The following is a 12,346-nucleotide window of genomic DNA, read 5'->3' as shown; positions in this document are numbered from 1 at the left end:
TGTGAAGTATGTTATTTTAGCTAAAGCTTTGGCTGAATGAATAGAAACTGTAACTATCTCTCTGCTTCATATATCTTCTAGTTATTTTGCAGAATTGAGATTATTTAATTCACAGACTTAGCTTAGTACTGTGTATATTCAGTAGAAATTTAATATTCACGTGGCATTATTTTTGTTTTAAACAAACCTTGACTTTATAGCTTTCATCTGTTTTCAAGCTCCCAAGACCATTTTATCATAAGGCAAGTAATGGATTTTGATCATTTTTCATTGAATTGATGTACAGTGAGTTGCAGGGTTTATTACTTCTGTAATTTAGTATTTTCTTATATTTTATCTGAATAACCAATTTGAATCCCAGTGTTAATGTAGTTTTCTTTTTGTATTATGGAATTTTATTTTTAAATAGTCTTCTTTTATGAATGCTATGAAAGGAGGAAAGTACAGTAAATTTTGTGCATTGTTAATCATATGACACTATATCCTTGTAAGATAGATCCTTTGTCTTACTATGGTAGCAAACTTAGTAACATGAGTAGAAGTTAATGATATTAATTTAAGTAAAAGTTAATGATAGAAGTCATTATCAAGATGTAAAATGAGCAAACATGGAAGTCATTATCAAGATGTAAAATGAGCAAACATTTACAGTATATGAAAAAGCAAATTGATTATAAACTTGCAAGTTATGTTCCAAAGAATAGAAGGCCTTGTGATAGGAAAAGAAAGGGCAAACAGATGGCATAAAGAGGATTACAGCTATGAAGTTTAGCATCAGTATTATGGCAGGAAAGGGGGGAGACATGAATGGAAGTTTCTTGTTAAAATACAGGCTATAGAAGGTTGACCAAACAGGATATCTCATGCTAGTGGTTTAAATCATAATCACTGTTGTTTGAAGAAAGAAAACCGTAAATTTTGGCAATCTTGTCAAAAGAATGAAGATCTGAGGAAGAACATGTTAACATCCAGAGAAAATTATATACCATTAATTGTTGGACAAGGGAAATAAATAATGACATTAACCTTTAAAGGACAGGCTAAATATATATCAAGCACACCCCCTGACCGGGAAAACTTTTAAGGTTGGCCCATTTAAGAAAAAAAACACATCACTGGAAAGAGGAAGATATGCAAATGCACAGGGTGTAATAAAAAAAATTCTAAAAATTTTTCCCTACCTTCCACAGGAAGTTGAAAGTGACTATTTACAACCCTGTGTGGGCCTCTTTTACAAGATACTGTACTAAAAATATGTTAATTTCACCCAGTTATGCATGTTTTTTCTAATATATTTTATTTTTTAAAACTCTAATTACAGCTCACATAATATCATAACAGATGAGAGCTAAAATCATTAACAGATTTTGAGTAAATTTTGTTGTAAAATATTTAAGAGATTTACTTAGATGGGGAGACGCAGTAACTTTTTGTGAGGTATACATGTATTTCTAATATTTCTTTGCACTTTTCTTTGCAAAACTACAATTATAGCTGATATACTATCATAAAAGATAAGAACTAAAACCAACACCAATCCCTGGGCATATTTATGAGCAAATAAATAAAAAGACTTCCTGGAGCTGCAGAGAGGCAGTACATTCCCCTCTTAAATCTCAAGGCATGCTGATTGATGTCTCTTCCATGCTGAGCTATTATATTTGCCATAAGTCATGTATGGACCATTGAAGTGCTATGAGCATCTTTCCTGCTAAATTCATCCTAACCGAATGGCGCGTAATATTAATACTCATACGAGTTGTCCCATCTATCACTCAAAACCTGTTATAGTAGATACTCATATGATGCTTCCCATCCGTTAAAGGTTAATGCCATCATCTCTGTAGCTTTAAGAGGATTTTTATGTCAGAACTGATATTTTAACAATCATCTACTGTTTACACAATAAGTGATAACTACCATTTAGTACAGCTTTAATTTACATGATTGTGGATGAGTGATTAGTTAGTCCAGTTTTGATAATTATATTTTAGGAAAATTTTATATATTTTGTTGTAAATTTATGGTTTTGAGAATGTCTCATGCCTAGAATGAATGATTGATTCTGATTATATGTAGCACATGGTTTGTGCTTAATATGATCTTGATAAATAAGGTGGTGCATGGGAGCCAATTATTTCTGGAAGAGACCTTGAAACTTTTGTAGCAAAACCATATACTGTATATATAAAGAAATTTTTCAGGTATAGTACATGATTTTGCTTTGTCTCAGTTTCAACTCTCATATGTTCCTTTCAACTCTCATATGTTCCTACATTTGTGGTCTTTAGATATCCCAGAAACTTTACTAGTTAGATTAACAAATGGGAGAAGAATGCCAGTGGCTTGATATGTGCATACTTTAGCCTCAGGTACCCATTAATCATTGTCTTGTGTCTGCAGAGTTTTATGCAGCCAGACAGATTTCCCAAATTGTTTATTACAACAGGGTTTCCAAAAGTGTTTCCATAGTTTGAGTGTGAGTGTTTCACAGCTATTTTCCCCTTTAATTTTCTCTGGTAATAACTTTTTTGGTTTCTACACATTAACTGGAAGTATTACCTTACAGCTTCCAAAATTTTTAGCTTCTAGTGTTCATGTGTCTTTAGTAAGTAATTATCCTGTTACTGATAGTACCATTGTTTTATAAATTTTTGTTTGATAGTGAGTACAGTATACAGTTTTAGGTTTTGGCAAATTAGTTTTAGTGCTTAACATAAATTAGGTAACAATCAGTTAGCTAACTTTAGGCTTGTCTGTTATATTCATGTAGGATTAATTTGTTCTGTAATGAGTGTAAAGTGTAGATTTAATTCTTCTTTTCTTATTTCTTCACTTCCTTGTATTCTAGCTTTTTTCTGCTAATAAACATGTGTTGTTAACCTTCGGTAGGGTTTTTTCTGGTATATGTTTACTGAATAATTGAGACTTTTTTGCTTCAGTTACAAGGTTACTTCTTTTTAGAGTTGTGCTTTGTTTCTTTGCTTAAACATATTAACTGTTTTTACTCCAAACTACTGATATTACTACAGAACCTTTGTGTATATGCATTTATGTTACTAAATTATATTTAATAGTCCTTCCTGTAATTTTATGTAAGATGCCTCAGCAAATTTGTTGAGGTTTTGCTGGCAAGCCTTGCTGTTTGTACATGTCAATCATAGACAGGGACCCACCTGTAGTTTATAGCAGCTGCCATGGACAGGTGTGCAAGGCTGACTTCACTTGCGAGACTTGACAGGACCTGTCACCCGAACAGTAGTGTGTTTTTTTTTCTACATGAGGAAGTCCTACAAGATGAGACAGGCTAGGAGTACTGCTGTGGGCATGTCACTTTCTCACTTCAGAATCTTCAGCTTTTGTTTCCAGACCAACTGCATGATCTTCCTCACCCTTGGTTGTGGTCATAGGATGGCTGTGTCCAAACAGCTTCAGTCATCTGGGCAGGTATAACACTGTCCACAGCTGTCATTGCTCATTCCTCCACTGCAGCCCAGGATGTTAACATTCGCCTCCTTGGATGTGCCAATCCCAGTCATAACACAGGCAGATGTGCACAGCCTGTCACTTCAGGGCATTCTGGAAGAGCGATGGGATTCATCATCGTCCTCTAGGGAAAAAATTGCTAGGGGGAGGTGTTCCAGTCATAGCTCAAACAGGAGGTACACTACCTAGACCATTGGCTGATAAGGGTAGCATCAGCAGAACTGCACCAACATTTGTCCCACCCCATCCAAGTCTTGCTAATGCTTAGGACTTAGTATTGATAGGAGCAGTCTGACAGCAATATCAACAAGAGCCATGGAGATCAACAGAGGTTAGTATCAGATCATCAGACTTGATCCAGTTGTGACTGACTGGACCCTCTAGCCATGATAGAGCAATCCCTCATTTTTCATCTAGAAATGTTCTCACACACCTGCTTCAGAATGTGGTCTTTGTAGCAGGAGCTTATAAGGTCAAAGGTGCCAGTTTCTTAACTGGATTATTTTACAGAGCCTTGGACAGCATCGTAGAGGATCTTATTGGTGGCAGGATCCTGGGTACCTGGCAGGAGTTGAGCTGGTTTTAGAGAGGTGTTCAAAAGACAGCTTGAGCCAGAGTTGGAGTGCTCCTGCTAAAAACTATCATGCAACAGGGACTTGATTTTTACTAGACAGAAAGAAGCATTTAACTTCTGACTGTTAAGGGCCATCTTCTAGACCTCCAAGCACTCACTTATTTCCTAGAAGACAAGTAGTATCTGTGATGACTGACAACTTGATGATGCTGGCTTACTTGAGAAATCAGAGTAGCACATGTTCATTTGGTCAGAGGCAAACCAAGTTGAGATAGTACTGAAGTTTGTTCTCCGTCAAGCACAACATAGTAGTAGACAGATGCATCCAAGGGAAGCAGGTTCTTTCATCAGAAAGATTGCTACATCCAGAGATCTACTAGGCTCTTTGGCCTCAGTGGGGCACATCTTATAGGACCCTGTATGCAATAATCATCAGTTGCCAGCTGTTATCTTATTGCTCTGCCCACCTTGACCAAGCAGGAGGGAAGATAAATGCAACAATGCATCCTTGGGAGCAACCTGGGCATGTATGCCTTTCCTCTTGTTTGGATTACAGAGGTAGGTTCAAGACAAGCATCAAGTCTCCAAGAACTCTACAAGTGACCTTGATTGGTCTTCTTTAGCTGTGGTTGGAATTGTCCTCCTACCTCCTCTGCTTGTTGATAGACAATCCCAACAGGATTCCCAGGTGGGATATGTTGCTTATCAGCTGCACTTTAGATTCCACAGGAACCTGGAATGTTGAATCATCCAGTAAAATATGAGATGTGGGGGTTTTCAGAAGAGACAACCAAAGCTATTACCAGATCTTCCACAGCCCCAGCCATCAACTTTTACCATTCTAAATTGAACCAATTCTATAGTTGGTGATGAGAGGGGATTTAATCCATTGAATACTACTATCCTTCTAATAGCTGATTTCCTCTCTTTTCTTAGACCAAGACGTTTTACTATTTTGCCATCAGGGCCACTTAAAAGAGGTGGCTCCTCACAGGTTACCAAAACCTCCCAATGAGGTTCTTTACCCAGTATTGAAAATTTTCACCAGGCATTCATATGAACATTTTTTTTAAGCCTCACTGCTAGATTTTACACTGACGACAGTTTTTTCTGGTGTTTGCATTTTTGAGATGGAGCAGCAAGAGCCAATCTCTGGTTGATTTGTAGATTTTACAGGCTGGAGTTCTATAAGTTTGTTGCTTAAGTTGACTTCAGGTGAAGAACAAACTCCATGAAGCCAAGACCATCCCACAGCACCATTTGCCACTACATCACTTGTCTCCATCACCAATAACAAAGAGTGTCTTCTGCTTTGCTAGGTTAGAGCAATCTGTCATTGCTTAAGGAGGACCAGAGATTCCAGAAATGACACCGTTAGACTTTTTAAAGGTTTCAAAGAACAGTCTCCTACTTGCTTGGGCAAGCCCTTCTTAGAGCTCACAGATGGCAGATCACAAGTAGGAATTCTAATCCATGAGATTAGAACCATCCTTACCCTGTACTTTTGTTTTAAATTACTCAGGTGTGAAAACTATTCTTAATCCTATTGCTTGGAAGTTCCAGTCTGCAGATTTCACTTAAGTGATGTAACTCTTCAAGTGGACGAGCACTTATCCCTAGGACTGTCATTAAGAGTGGGGCAAGCTTCACCTTTCTTGGTGGAGGGATGGGAAAGGTGGGGACTACCTACTTCTCTCTTTTCCTTATCCATACGGTATACAGTTTCTCAGAGATGTAAACTTCCTGGATTATCAGTCTATATTTCACACATGTGGTTTGTGTCCTCATTTTCTGTTCAGTCAACACCTGTATATTTGCAGGCGCTGTAATTTTACTTGGAAGAGGTACAGTCTGACCTCGAAAATCCAGCATTCTGTGGTATGGGAACTCCCAGAATCCCATATTCTGGGACGTTTTTGAATGAGCTGCCATTATTTCTTGATCATCTGATAAGGTGGCGCCACACGTTTTCAGTTTTTAAATTTTTCAGATTTCAGAACTGAAACTTTCTCTGTAAATACATAAGCACAGTTTATTTCCAACAAAAACATTCTGTGAAACTATAAAAATATACGTACAGCATACAAAAGAACCGTAATTTGTGCATATACTCATGTATCACACGATCATTAAAATTTCATCCAAAAACATGATTTCATCATATACACTGTGTATAGTGCGAGATGTATCTTGGGTAGATTACACGATGCTAGGCTTTCTGTGCCTGTCTCACTTTTGGTGGATATCATTGGTAATGCATATTACAGTATATCCAAGTTAGCTTTTAACTAATAAATAGGCCTAGAAGTCAAAGTTCATTAGGTCAAATGCAGATCTTCATACATTAAATCAGGCTTACCAACGTTGTGACTTGTATAAGAATTCATCACTATTTCTTATGATTAACAGCCACTTGACATTGCAGTCAAGACACTGGCATAAACAACAGCAAGTACAGACATAAACAATTGAATCAAGAAACAGCTGTTTGCTGATGTCAGTTACCGTAACTAACAAATTTATTAAAGGTTGCGTTACAGTTGTCAACTTCTTAAGAAACGGCTAATTTTCAAAGATGACTCCATAAATAGGAATAAAATAAATCTTTATTCATCGTTAAGAAAGTATGCCACTAAATTTATGGTTGTAGCTGTGGCAGAAGAAACAAATAATGTGCATGCCACAAAACATTTTAGGAGAGCCAAAAGTAACATCTGATACTGGCAAAATCACTGTTTTACTTCATTTAATTTACTGCATTTATAGGTGAAATAAGTTGCATTTTTAAACTGATAAGTTACATATAAAACAGATCCCAGAAGTGCGTTTCATTTAGCAACTAATGGCTGTGATGATGTTGGTAAAACGCAATCAGCTGATGATTTTATGAATGTAAACTTTAGCAGAATGCAAATGGTGCGTGTTTACTATATTCATAAATTATAATATGATAATATGACAATAATGTATGAAATATAATTGCATACTGTATGTAAAACAACAGTTTTACTAAAATTATCATTATTCTTAATACAACTTTATTACTTGACTTTTCCAAATGGATATCTGTCGGTGCAACAACCTAACCAGGCCAGTAGTCTCTCTCTCTCTCTCTCTCTCTCTCTCTCTCTCTCTCTCTCTCTCTCTCTCTCTCTCTCTCTCTCTCTCTCTCTCTCTCTCTCTCTCTCTCTCTGTGACATACACACACACACACATGCAGGTTTAAAGAAACAAAAGCAACAGATTTTCAAAATTTTGCTGAAAACGAAAGCGAGAAAAATTTGGTGATGAAAAACGATGAAGGGTGTGAGGAGATCAGAATATGAAAGTGCGCTTATAAAGAGGTTTAAGCTCCAATGAAGCGAAGGTGTAAGCATTTCCAGAGATATGCTTATGAAGCAGGCCAGAATTTTGCTAAGGAACTAAACCTAACGATGACCATGATTATTCATGACCTTTGTTCTACTTTTGATAACACAGCATTATATATGTGGAATAAGCTGGCAAGGCTGTCTGCATAGTGTTTTTTAGGGGTGACTTTGATCATCCGGGATTTTCTGTGTTGCAGTTATGGCCTGGTCTCAAGGGTGCCAATTTTAAGAGGTTGGACTGTACCAGGGCCTTGAGAGCCTGACTTGTTTTAGTCCTTAAGAGATTTCCTGGATCCTGCTGGTCTGTTGCTACTCTTGGGTATTTATCAGCTTGGATCTCTCACCTAAATTGTAGTTTGGGTTTATATCATTGATGGAGTTGTTCTTTCATTAAAACGCATTACTCATATAACAGTTTCTCACCTTTGAGTCCTGCAGATTTCTTGCAGCCTCATATCAAGGCTTCACGGAAAGCGAGGGAGATGGTTTATGGGTCCCTGAGGCAACAGGTGGCACATAAGGCAAGCTACTTCCTCTTGCCTTTGAATTTTATACAAAATAGTGCAGTGTATGGGATATTCAAGGATCACAAATGTGGTATACAGTGCTCCCCCATTTTTTCTCGGGGATAGGTTCCAGAACCCACAGTGAAAATGCAAAATCCCTTTATTGCAGCTCAGGGCCATATACATGGAAGATACAGATACAATACACACAATATAGATACATAAGGTAACATGACAAAAACAATTATCGGCAGTATCCACACAGTTGCTGAAGAATTAGAAAAAACAGAATTCATAATAATGGTAATGACAGTAAATATATGGGGAATAATAGACACAAATTAAAAATAACAATAAAAATACAGATTGCAGACGATTAATTTCCATCTGGGGTCCTTAGGTGGTCAGGTCCAGAAGGCTATATACAAATATTGAAAATTGCAAAACTCTACAATGATATTAAACACAGTAATAACAGGAAGTAAGAATACCAAAAATAGCAAGGAACTTAGAAATACTGTATAATAATAATAATAATAATAATATTATTATTATGACAGATTCTGTAGATGACACTTCATAATTGCAAAAATAGAGAATAAGTCACTCAATTTAGAGCTTCTTGCCTCGCTGCTCAGGATGCTTTGTATGAGCGGATTGCTGCTGTTTCTCAGTCGGGTGATCAGACTGGACATAGTTCTCCTCACAATGGTTTTCAAGTTTTCCAGGCGGTTTTCTATGAACATCTGCGTGGTGGAGTGATAGCGAGGTGTGTTTGTGAGGCGTCTCAGAATGTCATTGTGAACAACAGTGATACGTCTCATGGTCTCTCGGGTATAGTTCATCCAAAGGGAACACCCATGTATACTGTAGCAGTACGAGCGGAAGAGCAGCAGTTTTGTTTCTCGGTGACAGAAGGCAAACCTCCTTGCAATCATGTTGCCAGTTGCACATAGTTTATGACGCCTCTGTTCTATGTCTGCCATATCTTTTAGGTCGTCCGTGATAATGTGTCCCAAATACGGAAATTCAGGCATGAATTCCAGACGATGATTTCCAAGGAAAATTAGTGGTTCTGCAATATGCTTAAGCGATCTCGGGAGTAGCAACATACACTGGGTCTTGGTTTCGTTGTATAGGATATCAAATTCCTCTGCATATTGGCGGCAGGTGTTGATGAGTCACTGGAGACCTTGCACTGATGGGGAGATCAGAACCATATCATCAGCATAACAGAGGTTTATTGTAGTTTCATTGATAGTACATCCGATTGGGAGTCCGATTGGGAGTGAGTTGAGTTTGACATTCAGGGCATCTGTGTACGTGTTAAACAGGTATGGAGAGAGAATGCCCTCTTGCCGGAGCCTGTTTAGGGAGCCAAAGGTGTACCACAGTACATTACCCCATTTGACGCAGAATTGCTGTGTGTAGAACCAACAACATAAAATGCCAATTAGATACAGAGGTGTGCCTCATTTGTGCAGCTTCAGGTAGTTTACTCTGTCAAATGCTTTTTTCGCATCTACAAAACAGGAAAACAGGAGAGGCTGATGATGGGTAATAGTTCAGCAATTCTTTCAGGATGTAGATGCAGGTGTTGGTTGAGTGGTTTGCTTTAAAGCCGAACTGGTTGTTAGTAGTGTGTAGAAAGGGGAGAAGTCTCACTAGAAGAACAGACTCAGGTATCTTCAACGCAATTGTAGTGATTGCAATCGGGCGATAATTGCCAGGGTCAGCTGCATCCTGTAGCTTGTGTTTTATTAATGGTATTAAGTGAACTAAGAGTAGGGAGTCTGGGAGAAACGGGTGAATTATGCATGCATTGAACAGAGCAGTTAGCAAAATGTAAATTATCGGATGGCAGAATTTGAAACCTCCAGCAGGCAGACCATTGCAGCCGGGCGATTTATTATTAGATAGGTTTTTTATGGCCTCGCTGATGTTACCGGGCGTAATACAATCAGCGAAATGAAACTGAATATCAGTAAGGAGGTTATTTACATCCCTGCGGGAGTCTTGATCGTTTATGCAATTCAGGATAGTGCTGAAGTGATTGCCCCACATTCTTGTGATAGCCTCGTCACCAACAGCTTCTCCTACTCTCTGTGATAGCTTTTAATTTTGGGATTTAGGGATTGAATGTCCTTCCAAAGATGGGGGTAATCGCCAGATTCTAATTTCCTGGACATTGCATCAGCTCTTATTTGCTTTTCATTCAGTCTGCAATGCTTAAGGGCAAGTTTGAACTGTGCTCTTGCCTCCCTCATTAGCTGTACAAAGTGTCCTTCCCATGGGCTACCATTTTGCCTCCACAGTAAAAATATTTCTCATGAATGTGTATAAAGATCTTTAACCAATTCATTCCATCCAGGTACATTATGAGAGTTGCCTTGACGAGTTCTAAAGGTACCCCTGCTTATAAGTGCTTATAACTGCCAAATACCCTGTACCCCTCAAACTAAAATGTTTATAACTGCCTATTTTAATAGTTCACTGCCAAACTTAATAGCTCAAACAAAAATACACCATAAATTATCATACTAAAACAATTTAATATCATCTCAAACAAAAATACACCCCAAATCATCATCCCAAAACACCCAAAGTCATCTTAGATTACCCCCATACAACTGTTACTCTTAAGTATATACACCCCTAAAATGCTGATAACAATAAATTACTAATTTTCAAATAATATTAATGTAAACACGGCAAAATATCTATAAAATGTTCAATACAAATTAAATCTTTAATATAAATTAAATAAATCTGCCTTACAGAAAGTTTGACCACTAATCAAGTTACCCCTGTATAGTAAGCATAGCCATTTTCTCTTATAGTATTGAAGTTGTTTTCCTTTTACATTGGTAAAAGCAATTACTGTTACTATTGTATTAAATATTTTTAATGTGCATATGTACTTTTGTTTCTCTCTCTCTCTCTCTCTCTCTCTCTCTCTCACAGAGATAAGAGAAAGATTGATTTTTTATGCATGTATATATAGTTTTATAGATAAACATGATGTTACTTTGTCATTCATTTTTTCATGTTTTCCTTGCTATAATTATACAACTTTTTGCATTGCAATGAAAGACTGGAAAATAAAATTAAAATAATTAGCGAATCATCGTAAACTTGTTTAGCTCATTCTGGGGTGAGGAGCCCCAGAATGAGCTTAACAGGTTTAACCTGTTAAGCTTGTTCTGGGGCTCCTCACCCTGGAATGAGCTTAACAAGCTTACGTACGATGTTTCACTAATTATTTTCATTTTATTTTCCAGTCTTTTATTGAAACGCATAAAGTTGTATAATTATAGCATGGAAAATATGAAAAAATTAATGACAAAGCAACATCATGTTTATCTATAAAACTATACAGTATAAAACAAATATACATACATGCATATAAAAAGTTAATCATTCTCTTATCTCTGAGAGAGAGAGAGAGAGAGAAGAGAGAGAGAGAGAGAGAGAGAGAGAGATAGAGATTAGTGGTCAAGCATTTTGTAAGACAGATTTATTTAATTTTTATTAAAGATTTATTTTGTATTAAAAATTTTATAGATACTTTGCTGTGTGTACATTTTAATATTATTTGAAAATTAGTAAATAATTTTTTATCATAAAATTGTATATAGTCTTGAAAATACAGTGAACCCCCCGTATTCACGGGGGATGCGTACCACACCCCGAATAGCTAAAATCCGTGAATAGCTAAAATCCGTGAATACATTTTAAAACCCAAAAAGTGTAAAACGTGCTTATACCTGAGCATTTTTTAATAGTTTTATCACAAAAAAGTGCATTTATTCATGAAAATTATATGAAAATACAGTAATTAGTGAATATTTCTCAGTGAAAAATACCCGCGCTACATGGGCGAATTTTCCGACATCAGTCTCTACAAAAGTAATAAAATTATATGAAAAATACAGTGGATATGTTCCACAGAGAAAATTTTCCAATAACAGGTGGATATGGGCTGCGTGAGTCCACGAATCGTGAGAACGCGAATACGGGGGGGGGGGGTTACTGTACAGTAATTAGTGAATATTGCTCTATGAAAGGTATGTCCCACAAAAATTCGCGACAAAGTGAAGCGTGAAAAAGTGAAGGTCATAAAAGTGGAGGTCCACTGCATGTAAGCAATGGGTTAGGATGAAAAAAGTTTTGTTTTTTATTATAGAATTGGTTTTATAGGTTTATGATAAAATGGTCCAAGTTTTAAGATTACTTTTGGGAAAAATTTGAGATCACAATTGCAGAATTAGAATGTTGAGAACTGTCTCATGTGCACAGTGATGTTTGATGTATAAATCCACTAAGCATGATCTTGTATAAGTTGTAAGCTGACTCAGGGTTAACTTTTTTAAGGCAATTTTTTTATGGCATTGCAAAGCCATAATACG

At 36.9% G+C, this 12,346-nt stretch overlaps 1 protein-coding gene across 1 annotated transcript in view; it reads left to right on the top strand.

Moving 5' to 3' along the window:
• Positions 1 to 12,346, top strand: part of cno (adherens junction formation factor afadin) — a 696,676-nt gene that overhangs the window by 670,304 nt on the left and 14,026 nt on the right. The window contains 1 exon segment of the mRNA XM_067122056.1: positions 219 to 242. Coding sequence (XP_066978157.1) covers positions 219 to 242 — 24 coding nt within the window.

This window comes from Macrobrachium rosenbergii, chromosome 2 (assembly GCF_040412425.1).
Source record: "Macrobrachium rosenbergii isolate ZJJX-2024 chromosome 2, ASM4041242v1, whole genome shotgun sequence".
Lineage (NCBI taxonomy): Eukaryota > Metazoa > Arthropoda > Malacostraca > Decapoda > Palaemonidae > Macrobrachium > Macrobrachium rosenbergii.
The sequence above is the reverse complement of the archived record's forward strand: the minus strand, read 5'-3'. Positions and strand labels throughout refer to the sequence as shown.